Source organism: Trachemys scripta, chromosome 4 (genome assembly GCF_013100865.1).
Source record: "Trachemys scripta elegans isolate TJP31775 chromosome 4, CAS_Tse_1.0, whole genome shotgun sequence".
Lineage (NCBI taxonomy): Eukaryota > Metazoa > Chordata > Testudines > Emydidae > Trachemys > Trachemys scripta.
Genome location: NC_048301.1, coordinates 118,847,765 through 118,861,981, shown reverse-complemented (window position 1 = coordinate 118,861,981; position 14,217 = coordinate 118,847,765). Strand labels below are relative to the sequence as shown.

The following is a 14,217-nucleotide window of genomic DNA, read 5'->3' as shown; positions in this document are numbered from 1 at the left end:
TGCTTTGTGAATATCGTTGCATTTGTTAGAACTGCTGAAAGAAAGAACCTATGTATTGCCTAGTATTTTACATAATTATTAGAAATAAGAGTTTAAGTCAAGAGATTAATACACAGCTTGAATGCAAAAAATAGACTGAAACACACCACTGAATTGTCCCAGTAATACCAGGCTTTTGCAGACACCAAAATTTTACAGTTTGCAGGCTCCAGAATTATACAGTTTGAGCATTGCTCTGGTTATTCTCGTGCAATGTTTAACCCTTCTTCCAAGTGCTTTTGTATGACAGGAATGCTGGAAAACTCTGGCTTTGCACAAGTCATGTCCAGCAGGAAGTGATCAGGGAATGAATTGAAGTTATGTGGATTTTACAGAAAGGGCTGTAGCTGTGTAAAGACAAGGGATTAGTTTTGGAACTTGATTCAAACTTGAAGTAGTGCTCTTTCATTTTGTAGAGTGCAAAGTATGGAGAAACCCTCTTAATCTTTTCAGAGGAGCAGAATATAGCAGGTATTAATTTCATTTTATTTTCAATGTAACAAGCAGCTGTGGAAATGAACTTAGAGCCTGCACACACCTTTTAACTTGTTGCCAGAGCTCTCATCCTTGCACTTCTTGGAAATAATGGTGAGATCCAAAGAGCATCATGGGTAATTGTTGGGATTTATACCAGTCCTACCCTTAAAAAATATCTGTCCAGAGCTCTAGGTGCCTTCATCCCATATTAGAAATACAAATATTTGTGCAAACAAAGTAAATTCTGTGGCTTCCACAAAGCAAAGAAACAGCCGTTCCAGTGCTCATCACAACCCTCTTTCTCCAAAATTCTGAAATATCTGCAAACTCGAAAAGATCTGAGCTTTGCAGCATGCCCTGAAAGCTGACAGATTTGGGCTATTTCATTCCAAAGCTCGAGGAATGAGTTCCGAAGAGATTCTGTCATATAGAACGCCCTAGTGGAACCACACTCCCCTTTATAGAGTGGTGGTTTCAGCTCGAGCATTGTCGTTGTCCATAACTGTGACCCTGTTGCAAAGGGATAAAAGCATTTCTCAAACAGGCAGTTGCCAAGCCATTCTGGCTTTTAGGTTAAAAAATCATGCATTGCCTTTCACCAGGAAGCCCTCTGGCAACCTGTACAGAACACTGGTGTTGCAATCTTATGATTAGAAAATGCACATAACAAATGACCCTTCAGTGCTAACCTCAGTTTCTGAAGACATCAGACATCCCACTGTACCAGCTGTTACAACACAGGTTTTGAGACTTTTCTTGTCTTTTGCTAAAGGTACACGTGGGTGACTGGGAAGGAACCGCTTACATACTACGACATGAATTTGTCTGCTCAGGATCATCAGACCTTTTTCACGTGTGACACAGACTCTCTTCGGCCTTCAGATACAGGTACTAGCTATTTCTCCATGAAAACAAGGGTGTATGTGGGAAAGATGGAACAGTTGGAATATCTAAAGTATATTGGAAATATTCACCATAAGGCGATCCCAACTACTGAGCAGAAACCTATAAAGTAATAACAGCATAATTCTGCAATGTAGGGAGTACAAAATATATGTTTAGTGATAGATACACTTCTGAGTTCTATAGGGAGTGCAGTCTAGAGGTTTAAAGCGATTCCTAAACTCTGCCATTGACTCAGTTTGTAACTCTGAGCAAGTTACTTCCCGTCTTGTGGCTCAGTTCACTCATCTGTAAATTGGGAATAATGCTAATGTAATTTACAAGGGTATGATGAGGCTTCATGTTTGCCTAAACACTCAGATCCTTGGATGAAAGACACACTAAACACAGTGTGTTGCGTATATGAAATAGTAAATTGTGAAAATGTTCCTGTTTTTGCAAAAGGTGCTTTAGACTCTACGACATGCTTCGTATCATAGTTTGGTCTCCTGAAAAATGGTCCCCTCAGTAGCATTCTGCCCTCAGTACTGTGGTTGGTCATTAATTCAATACTGACTCAGAAAGAAGAGCGCCAACCCTGCTTCTTGCGTCACCTAGATCAGTGGTTCTCAACCTTTTTTTCACAGACTACTTGAAAATTGCTGAGAGTCTCAGTGGACCACTTAATGTTCTTTCCAAATGTTGTTTGTACCATTAGCTAACTATTGTAAAGCACTTTGGATAAAAACACTATATTAAAAAACCTTAATAATAATTAACATTTTATTTTTGTTCTACAGATAAAAGCACACAACTTATATTTTAATATCAGTAACCTTACCTTTCTAATGCAATTGATGTGCCCTCTCTCCCCTGCCACGGCAGCACCCGAGCTGGGGCTGGGAAGGAGGGCTGTCTCTCCCCAGCAGCCGCAGCCCTGGAGCTGGGGAAAGTAGCCTCTTTTTCTGGCCGCCACATCCCTGCACATCCCAAATTCCCCCCACCCCCTCTTCTCACCCCACTGCCCCCTCCCACCTAGCCCCTATTCCCCCCAAGGCCACCACCTCACTTTACATTTGCGTCTTCTCCAGGGTCCTGGCAGGCGTGGCTCCACTAATTACGTGGGTGGCCCTTCATTCTCTCTCCTTCATTCTGCCCAGGCGTGCACCTTAGCAAGAACTATCCGTGAACCACCTGACTGGAGCTCACGGACCATTGTTTGAGAACCTCTGACCTAGATATTCCTTGGAGTTCTCCCATTGAACAGGCTGTGGCCAACCCTGCTTAGCTTGAGATCTGATGAGTTTTCAGCTCAAGACGGTTTGGCATCCACAATACAGGACTAAACCTCTTGCCATATAATAGATCTATGGTGCAACTTTGTTGGTATTTTAGTATAGATTACAGAATTACATTTGTTAAGGGATATGGTGAGAGACACTTGTTTTTGTTTACTCCATTGTTTGTAATACATTTCAGAAGTTTGAAAATAACATCTTTCCTTGTTTGTCTTCAATCAGTTTCTTATTAAACTAGCCCACAGGACTTTCCCTTTGATTACATTTACATCTTCATGGAGGTAAATAGTGCTGCACAGTTTGGTGAAAAGGGAGATCTTGTGCTGTCTCTGCTCGCTGTGAGGTTTGCTGTGCATATAGAAAACCAAATATTTTAGGATGATGCATAAACTAGCTGTTACAGGGTTGTTGTTTTTTCTAATTATATATTTTTAAAACCTGGACTGTGTTCTCCAGTAGTTTAATGTCTTTAAAGAAGTTCACGGTTGGGGCCATAACTAATGAACAGGCATGTCTCTTTAAGTGTGTTGTAATGTTACAACATTTTTGTACAGTTAGTATGCCCTACCTGGCTATTGTCAGATGAGGTGCTAACTCTTATCAATTTGTCAAGTTCAGGAAGTGTTAGCTGTCAGCTAGCTGGTGACATGTTTGATATGAGGAATGTATTTTTGTTGCACAAATGGAGTATATTGTCTCGTCTTTTAAGCCAAGACTAATATTTTGTTTCCAAAGGAAAACTCAAATATTTTCCACATTATTCTTACTGGACAGTTGCAGTTTTTGTTCCAAAAGAAACATGTATAGATTCTCCAGTTTTTCTTATCAAACTTGAGCGAGGCCAGATATTCCGTTCCATGAACCAACAGTTTTGGAGTCTTTTCAGAAATGTTGTTGGGTGTGAAGACTCTAATTCTGCCTAGGAAATGGTAGTGGTAAGAACATTGCCCTTCTTTTGGTTAAAGTGGGCTCTTAAATTTGGGTTCCATTTTTTCATAATGGGGACTGATATTGTCCAGAGATGTGCTGTGTTGAATTGGTTCTCTTCCCACTCCTCCTCTTGCTGTAATTCTTTTGCAGAAAATTATAATTCAGACAAACCTCCTAGATTCAAACATAGTTTAAATAAAGAGCATGTTCTGATCTATGTGTATTTTTAGCTGCTTCGTAGCACCTTTCAACAAGATGATAAACAGTAACAGTATATTTTGAATTGGCTGTAACATATTATGCCACTCGAATTTGCTCTTGCTTTCTAACCCCAACTTTAAAAGGAATTGCTTAACCATTTATAATCTATTAAATAACAGCTTTAACACCACAAAACTGCACCAGAACAACAATAATTTGTTTTATCATGTCTTTCCTTAAAATAAAAGTATTGTCAATAAAAAACAAAAAATAGGATTTCATGCAGGTCTGTGCCAGGGCAACTGTCAATGCACACAAAAAACAGTGTGCACCAATCGAGGAATTGTACACCAGTCTGTATGTGCACAGGAACTATGTGATTTGCATATCAAATGAGGTTTTAAATGAACAATGAATAATCTCCTTGCAGATATTCCCATTTTAAGTGGAATTTGTAATCTAATCAGATGTGTCACAAGTGTCATCAGTTGGTGGTGGAAGAAACTTTCCTCAGAATTTAAATCTCCTTTTGCTGCGTGGGTCTGAGGGAAGAATAGAGTCAAGCTCAGAGTACAAATGATTGTTGGTCAAGTGAAGCTGATGTATAAATTACCTCAGTGTTACTTCTTAAAAAGCTCTAGTTTTTGTGGATGGTTAACTATATATTTCATACATAAGCATTTCTATTCATGATCTGTTTTAAAACATTTTCCCCACAGTTATGCAGAAGGCATGGCGAGAGAGAAACCCTCAAGCCCGAATCAAAGCAGCATATCAAGCTTTAGAATTAAATAATGAGTAAGTCTGAAATGAACATAAACATAAATTTAAGTTCTGGCATAAAAAACAAAGCGCTTTACCCAGGACACAGTGTCACTTTTTGTTTAAAGACATTCCTCCTTGCTAATTCTAAATTCAAATAGTGTGAGGGTTTTCCATGTGGCTATCAGAGTACATTGCATCACTTAGGTCTGGTTTGATTAAAAGATAGCTTTTGACCTGCCTATCTTTTAATTTTAAAAAGAGAACGTTAGTTTGATTTGTGCCATTTCTATCTGTGGGTCAGTAGAAATAACGTACAGAAGGAGAAAAACCTTATTTTGAGGTGAAACAAAGTAAATCTCCATATGGAGTCTTGTTATTGCAATGTCATTACTGACCCCCAATAATATTGTATGCAGTGTTGTTGTAATCAGACTTATAGATTTCATGGCCACAAGGGACCATTTTCATCATTGTCACACTACCTTTTCATTGTTTTTGAGAAAATATTTTTTCTTGCTGCAACCAACTTATTTTTCCATTTGGAACATTTGCCTTAAGTTCTTAAAACTGTAATGCAGGGGTCGGCAACCTTTCAGAAGTGCTGTGCCGAGTCTTCATTTCTTCACTCTAATTTAAGGTTTCACGTGCCAGTAATACATTTTAATGTTTTTAGAAGGTCTCTTTCTAGAAGTCTATAATATATAACAAAACTATTGTCGTATGTAAAATTAATAAGGTTTCAAAATGTTTAAGAAGCTTCATTTAAAATTAAATTAAAGTGCAGAGCCCCTCAGACCGGTGGCCAGGACCCGGGCAGTGTGAGTGCCACGGAAAATCAGCTCGCTTGCCGCCTTTGGCACCTGTGCCATAGGTTGCCTACCCCTGCTGTTAAGGCTTCTGTTTTCCTAGCACTTGTCACTTGACTGTAGTCCAGTGAATACTCTGCTAGGTACCATATATTTCACAGGGTGTTTGATAAGGATTCTTGCATGCTTAATTCTTATTCATTAGTAATGGGTTTTCATAAACTTTCAAGTACTACATACAGGACAAAACCCATAGATACCTTTGATGCCATTACTTTCTTGTGCAAAAAATCCTTACAACTGACTTCCATCTGAGTAGTCTGTGGCTTTCTTTTTTTTGTTTCCATTACAGTTGTGCCACTGCATATGTTCTCCTAGCTGAGGAAGAAGCAACAACTATTATAGATGCTGAGAAGTATTTTAAGCAGGCACTAAAAGCAGGCGAAACAGTTTACAGAAAATCTCAGCACTGCCATCCCCAAAACTCCCAACATGAAGCGCAGCTTAGTAAGCACCTTTGCACTGAATAGTTACAGATTTTTCTGTTTGAGCACAAAAGCAAAATGAAAGAAGTATGATTGTTTTTAGGGTAGCAGTTGAAACACCAAACCCTGATAAGGAGCATCATTGTTAATACTTATTCTGTAATTCCACTTTAGCATAATATGCTGTATGAATTTTATATGGTCTGCATATGAGTAAATCTATAAAAAAGCAGATAGAGCTTGTAGTCATCACAGTAGCATACGTCACTCTGCCTTGTTGGGCCTGTGCATATACGTGGCAGTGTATCTTAATGTCTTGATAGGATACTCTGGTGGTGGGGAATAATAGAAGGATTAGTAAGCATTAATGGTGCAGTTCACCATTGGTCACTGATTTTATCCCACCCAACAGATGGAAAGAAACTCAAAAGTTCTTGCCATATGATGACTGGGAACCTAGCTGAAATGAATTGCTGGGTTTGGTCTTTTTCTTGGTGGACCACTGCCAGAATTTTGTCTGGGAAGCATAGGTGATTATTCCATACTCTTACTTCTCTCTGCTGCTGGTTAGGGAAAGGGTGTTGTGCATTCTTTCTTGGGGAATAATGTCATCTCATGCCATTTTAGGCACTCTATTAGAGAGATGTCCACAACACATCCCGCAATCCTTTTTTATTACTCCCTTTCTACAACTAAGCATATCTTAACATGAATCTTAACAAAATAAAGATTGAAAGTGAGTTTTTAGAATGGAGATTAATTGTTTTATATTCTTACTCAGGAAGAGACACCAATGTATTGGTTTACGTGAAAAGGAGACTAGCCATGTGTGCAAGAAAACTTGGAAGAATAAAAGAAGCAGTAAAAATTATGAGAGATGTAAGTCATTTTAAATAAAATGTAAACAACTTGTATAATTTGGACAATAGAGTTATTAGCTTAAAAGCACAGTGGAGGTGATGGAACAATTAGGTTGTGACTGAGTTTCATAGTGAGATACGAATGTTTTCAACAAAATTTTAGTTTTTGATATCTGTCAAGTATATATGTACATAATATGGCTAATGTGTTTAGAGTTTTACCTTCCATTTCTCCTTATGTTTGGCTTGATGATTAACTCGTTAAAGTAGCTATACTCTATGCTTCGTACTATGGCACTCAGCGGCGGCTCCAGGCACCAGCGCTCCAAGCGCGTCCCTTGGGCGGCAAGCCACGGGGGGCACCCTGCCGGTCCCTGCGAGGGCGGCAGTCAGGCAGCCTTCGGCGGCATGCCTGCGGGAGGTCCGCTGGTCCCGTGGTTTCGGCGGCAATTTGGTGGCAGGTACGCCGAAGCTGTGGGATTGGTGGACCTCCCCCAGGCAAGCCGCCGAAGGCTGCCTGCCTTCCGTGCTTGGGGCAGCAAAAAAGCTAGAGCCGCCCCTGATGGCACTTTATTTCTTTCACTTGCCCAAGGTGGATGCGACATTATTTTTACACAGGCATGTATTATAGGTCAAACCAACCACTTTGTGCAGCTAGCCAAGTCATGGGAGCACATTGTGTGAACACCTGGGAAACAAGTGTACTGAGCAGATAAATGTAGAGAAAATTGTGGTGGTCTCTTTGGTGGCGGGGGGCAGAGAGAGATGGGAAGAAGTAAAGGATGAAAATCAGCCATTAAGTTCTTGAAACCATTGCATTGAATATTTATGTACTCTATTTTATCTGAATGCCTTGCTGAATTTATTGAACAATGTGATTAGATTTATCATCTAGTTTGGTTTAGCAGCTCAGAGCTGATAATTTATTAAGGATGTAAAACAGTGACCTAAACAACACTGGAAAATGAATACAATTCTGATATTGTATTTTGGAGCAATTTATGGATACTTGCTTTGGTTAACAGATTGAATATAAGTAAGTGTGTCTATTGCATTGGCAGGAAGAATTACAAGGCCTAAGATGGGTTATTTATCAACTTTTTTTTCTGGATTTCCACAGAAAAACTGGTTGAGGGCCTGATTTCTTTGGGCTTTTGTGACCTTGCATAATTTGAAGCATGAATACCAAACAAATCTTATTTGGCTAAATTAGATTATTGTTGGTCTTAAATTTTGGGTTATTGTGCCCAAACTACCATTTTAATAAATAAAGGCAAAGGGCTTTCTGTGTTTTCAAATCCCGCTTATGGTAAGTGTGAGTAAAATGGAGTTATTTCTCTTTTCTGGTGTGCAGTTAATGAAAGAGTTTCCACTTCTTAGTATGTTGAATATTCACGAAAACCTTCTGGAGGCACTGCTGGAATTACAGGCGTATGCTGATGTCCAGGCAGTTTTAGCGAAGTATGATGGTGAGTGACATTTGTCATGAAGCATAAAAACATTCATGTTTGCCATTCTGTATGTTAACATAGAGCATGTGACAGACATTCTTCAAACCTCAGCTTTAATCCGTGAACAAATATAACCGCTCTGTGTAGCGGGGGCAAAATGAGCTCCAGGAGCACTCTTTTTGTACCTCTCCCAGTTCCTTCATTGCTAATGGATTTTTTTCAGCCCTTCACAGTCAATGCGCTGCCCCCCTCACCGGAGTAGTCAATGCGAGTGAGCGGAAAAGCGGCAGTCTTCCCTGCTGCTTGGCCTGCGTCTTTCATACCACTCTTGGATCCTGTTTGCCAGAGAGATCAGGACTCAAGCATTTGATCCCTTATGTTGCAGAGTTACTAGTCCTCCAGGCTGACCTGCTTCCAGTGTGCCATATGCTTAGATATTCTTCTGTGGAAGAGCCTAGCTATTTTGTTTGTGTCCCTAGAGTTATAACACATAAGTGTTTCCCAAAGCAGTTTTTCTTCTGGTCGGGGACCAGAATGTTACACCCAAGTCACTGTCAGAACTGTCCCTTAAATCAACTTCAGAGAGGAGGCCTATAGAAGCAATGTTTCTGTCACTCTTCCTCGCACACAGGAGTCAGTGTGTTCCATAATGCCTCTATTCACTATTGCTTCAGGGAATAAGTGGCATGAGATTCTTGCCAAAATCTAATACCCAAGTGTATGGCCAGTGTGCTGATATTACTCAACCCAGGCTGTGCTGTGCAGGTATTTTTCATTAACACAGTAAAAAACATTTACGTGGTCATGAATTTTTTTCATGTTGGCTTCAGAAAGTTTGACACTTATTTAATTTAGGGGGCACTGATTCCTTCTAAACATCTGGAACAGTTAGGATGAGCTTCAGAGGGCTGTTCAGAGAAACTTGCAAGAAATCCTTCCCATATGGTACTTGCCAGATGCTTGGCTGGCTTGTTACATGATGGACAAGCCTGAGAGAGGTTTTAAAAAACAGGAGGCGTTCAACTGGTACGCATAGACTAGTATTCAGGAATTTATTTAGAAACAGAATCTTTTATCTATTTTTACAATAACCTTGTACTGTAGAATTTTAACTCTCCTAAAGACAGTCAGGTCAAATTTGGAACCAAATTTAAGCTTTGTATAAATTTAAGTTTTACAGAAACTAAAATTAATAGATATTTTTCCATAGAACTAAAAATAATTAAATGGTAAGATATTTTAGTTAAATTCCCCTTTAGTGTTTGTAGTTCAATGTTGAAAGGTGCTAATGTATGAGAACTTGGAAAATGAAATTTACTAGAAACTGACTAGTATATTTTTAAGTTAAGAAATGCAAAAAGTAAGTTGCAGGTTAAAAATTATTTATTTTAATACTGAGAGTGGTGTTAAACACAGCTGAAGGCGCTTTCTAAAAGTGTTTAACCCGATAATGTACTCTGTATAAATTCAGTTTTACAGCATCATATTTGATAACTATGCTCAGAAATGAGTGGCGAGGAACAATTCCTGACCCTGCAACTGGGACTGTAAAATCAGGGGATTTTTCTGAAAGAGGATTTTGGGGACTGGTGCAAGGCAGTTAAGGAATTGAAAGTTTCTAGTCATAACTGAAATGTTCCAGATGTTGAATTTACTGTATGGGCCATCCCAAATGCAAATCATTCAGCTCAGAGGAGACAGATTTAAAATGTTTGTCTTACTTTAGAATCGTAAAGTTAACTATTTATTGTACCGTAGATATCAGTCTTCCAAAATCAGCAGCAATATGTTACACAGCAGCACTGTTGAAGGCCAGAGCTGTTTCAGACAGGTAAGTGAACACAGAAACTACTGAAATCAGTGTATTATGCTAATCTTGGATTCTGGTGTAAAAAAATAGATCAATTATTAAAAACAAACAAAACCCTAAATCCCATATATAGCATTTACATCTCTGAAAACAGATTCTTTCTTTATTCATGAGCAAATGTTCAGCTTCTCTCCATTACTATTATTCTCCTGCTTTCTTTAAAGTATAAATTACAGGGGTTGGCAATCTTTCAGAAGTGGTGTGCCGAGTCTTCATTTATTCACTGTAATTTAAGGTTTCACGTGCCAGTAGTACATTTGAATGTTTTTAGACGGTTTCTTTCTATAAGTCTATAATATATAAACTATTGTTGGATGTAAAGTAAATAAGGTTTTTAAAATGTTTAAGAAGCTTCATTTAAAATTAAATTAAAATGCAGAGCCCCCCAGACTGGTGGCCAGGACCTGGGCAGTGTGAGTGCAACTGAAAATCAGCTTGCGTGCCGCCTTCGGCACGCGTGCCGCCGGTTGCCTACCCCTGAATTACACTCACAACTAGTCCATCCAAATATCTGATATCTTAGCTCTTCTGGATTTTAGATGGTTCACTCTTCCTGAGCACGTGCTGAGATGGTGGAGTGTTTGTGGGGAAGATGGATGCTTGACCCTACATGGAGATTGTTTGGTGCTCCCCCTTCTCTGGTTGCTTGCTGACTGCATCCTCTGCTAATTTTAGCTTTGGCTCTTAGTGTATGTCATCATAAAATCTTGTATCACTAATTGAATGCTCAGCTTTAAGTCCAGTTTCCATCAGAAAACTCCAGATGGAAAAGTATCTAGTATCTTAGTCGTCACTTCAACTTCTTGTGTTTGTTATGCTCCAGAGAAAATCCTTCTATAGTGCCACTTGGTTTCCAAAAGCTTAAGATGCCTTTGGCACATGAATAAGGATGGTAGTCAAGATACCTGAGTTAGTTACCTGTGGTGGTTAGCTGCATAAAGAGCAAAGCAGGGCTGAGCCAAAAGGCGTTTTCTCTTTCTCAAGAATCAGTCTTTCCCACAGTTGATGATGATCTTCGATCTTAAAGTATCATTCTTATTTGGATTTTCTTTAGTAAATTGTTCAGTTCAGGTTTTCCATGCAGGTTCTCTCCAGAAACAGCCTCCAGAAGAGGGCTCAGCACAGCAGAAATTAATGCTGTGGAAGCAATTCACAGAGCTGTGGAATTTAACCCTCATGTCCCAAAGGTAAGAACTGACTTTTTTTTCCTTATGGGATCATTTTAGCTTACTATCTGAAATATAGTCACCGTTTGCAGAGGTCCTGGAGTCTCGCTACCCCTGTGAAACATGTGACTACTTCTCTGTGGTTGAAGTAGGCTGAGGATAGCTCATGTAGAACCTGAAACTACTTGGAAATCCTGGGTGAATCGTAGCATGGATAGAAATAATAGCATCCACCACTAATGACTGCTATAGTTAAGGTTGCAAATCAGCCTGAGCCTCATCACTCCTGAGAAGGTGGGGAGGTCACTGGCTGCCTGCTCCTTCAGCGTTGTGCCCCAGGTAACGCCATAGGGAGGCAGGGCTCAATCCGTACTGATGGCCCCAGCAACCAACACCAAGGCGGTGCATCCAGGAGCAACAGGGAGGGGGAAGGGGCATTACTCCCCTCCCCACCCTCCACCCCCCTATCACAGCCCAGGAGGCTGTGGCCGCATTTGAAAAACGCTAACTTCCTGATTTTTAGTCCAACTTCTGCTGCTAACTTAGTATTTAGCACTTTCCAAACATTTAATTAAGTCTCTTTGCACATCAGTAGAGTAGGTAACAATATAATTGTCCCACTTCACAGATGGGGAAACAGGCACAAAGAGTGGAAATGACTTTTCTAAAGTTTTGTATTAGAACTAGGATTAGAAACCACATGTCCTGATTGCTGTGCCTGTGCATAATCTGCCACTATAACACTTCTCAAACAAGGCACCTAATTTCTGTCAGTTTCCTCATCTGTAAAATGGGCACAATACTGATACTTGTCTAATGGGTAGGACCTTTGCCAATATTCAACTTCTTGTTGGGGAAATTACAACCACTGAGGTTAAGGGTGTCCAGAAGCAGATCTAGATGGAAGTTGTTCAGTTTGACGATTTTATGATAACTGCATCTTTGATGGAATACCCCCATTTAACCCAAGTTGAGTTGGGACTGTAATTATTGTATGTTGGTGCAAACTGTTCTTGAATTAGAAATTTCTTTGGGCATAAATAGCAAAATTGCATGCTCTTAATAGTAGCTTCTCTGACAATTTCAAACAATGAACCTATTAAATCGAATTTCCCGTGTTTTAACTATAAGTAAAAGCTTTTTCTAAACATCTGAAATTTTGGAGTTTGCAAGTGCTGATAAAGACTGGACATGTAAAAGATCAAATAATTAACAATAGGGAACAGATGATTCCCAAAAGAATGTCTGAGTCATTATTTTAGTCCCGAGTTCATTTCTGTACCAATCTCTCTCAGAAATTTCTCCCACTTGTAATTAAACAAGTGCATGGAACAATATTCCCAAATTCCCCTCCAAGGCAAACCGCACAATATATCTAGTTTAGCACAGAGTGCCTACTCCTGTTGCAGCAGTAATTGCATACTAGAAGAAATCCTTCTGCTGTCATAAAGCTTAAGGGCCCAGAAGCCATGACACAACTTCTGGGAGAAAATGGTGAATTAGCTACATTTTCCTGCTGTCCTGGCTAGTAAATCCTCTGTGATCAAGTGATTACAGGACTAGAAGTCAGGATGGTACTGAGGTCTTATGTGACCGAAGATAGTAATTTGCTGGGCAAGCTACTTCACCACCTTACACACCACTCGTTCTACCTGCAAACTCGGGGCAAAGGCAGAAGATTACTCTTCTGAACCTTTTGGCAACCGTCTGCTTACCAGAGGACTTTCCAGGCTTATTTTCCTAAACATCTCCTGTGACTAGCAACTTTTCTATGTAGTAAAGCTGTCTTTTTAACACTGTACTTGATAACATTGGCAAGAGTTAGCATTATCTTTAAAGAACATAGCAGCAAAATGACTACGGATAGAATTGTTTATCAGGGATTCTTTGCCATTTCCCTCTCTGGGTTTAAAGGGCCTGGCTATCCGTAGCACGCATTTTGTTAAAGAGGGAAACTTAGTGTGGCGGATTAATCTCCCTTAGCTGCAAATTTGCTCTTAAATATTTCATTAGCACTAATTGCTTATACAGGGCTTTGATTCATCTGAATAGATAATAGTTTGAATAATTCTGTGCTTAACTGCTATACATAAACGCATGTAAGCTGCTACATCCTTGTGGTTACATAGGAAGATCTTTTTAAAATCAGCAGCATATTTAAAATATTTATGCCTAGATGAGAAATCACTTATTTGGTTATCACATGCAGACTGCGACAGCATTAGCTTCGTTACTGTGAGAATGTCTGTGAAGCTGAAAAACAAGGGTGTCAGAACACACTTTTCATTCAGCTGCAGCCGTTAGCAGATCCGAATGAAATATAAAACTGAACAAATGGGCTAAATGTAACCATACCTGCAGCAGATGTCCTCACTGTTTCACCAGGATTGTCACAATATGTTGTGATAACTGCACCCCCATGAACTGTTAAAATTGGCTTACAGCACATGTCCTGTTCCCTGCCTGTCTAAGCCTCACTGTGCAGTCTTTCCTGCTAAGACAAGGCCTATGTTTGCATGCTCCCCTTATCAGGGAAATTTTCTTGAGGACTGTGGTAATTCCAACCCATTATTGGTATTAGGCCATTTAATATTTATATCACAGCAGTACTTGGAGGCCCAGACAAGGTCTCTGTGCGAGGTGCTATACAAACCACAGTCATAGGTCCTGTCCCAAAAAGCTTACAGTCCATGCTAAAATTTCCTGTCCTCCTTAGGACAGTCTGCTTGTGTGCTACTGAAGACACTGTCAGGCAAGGGTAACGGCTAATTAAAATGTGTAGTCTTCAAAATCCCTGAAGCTGGACAGGCCTCTCCAAGGAGTAACTACTTATTTTGTTTTTCTAGATTATTGGCAAGAGAGCCTTTAAAACCCTGATAATTGTATGAGATCTGAAATCTCTAATTCAAAACAGTATGTGTTCATCTCTCCCCCCGCCTCCCAGTCTGTATATGAACAAAAATAAAACCAGTTCACTCTTGTGCTGC

General features: G+C 39.7%; 1 protein-coding gene across 1 annotated transcript in view; it reads left to right on the top strand.

The window, feature by feature from the left end:
* Window positions 1-14,217, top strand: part of ST7L (suppression of tumorigenicity 7 like) — a 58,489-nt gene that overhangs the window by 7,298 nt on the left and 36,974 nt on the right. The window contains 8 exon segments of the mRNA XM_034770600.1: window positions 456-510; window positions 1,289-1,404; window positions 4,547-4,625; window positions 5,751-5,905; window positions 6,665-6,762; window positions 8,098-8,212; window positions 9,953-10,025; window positions 11,149-11,251. Coding sequence (XP_034626491.1) covers window positions 456-510; window positions 1,289-1,404; window positions 4,547-4,625; window positions 5,751-5,905; window positions 6,665-6,762; window positions 8,098-8,212; window positions 9,953-10,025; window positions 11,149-11,251 — 794 coding nt within the window.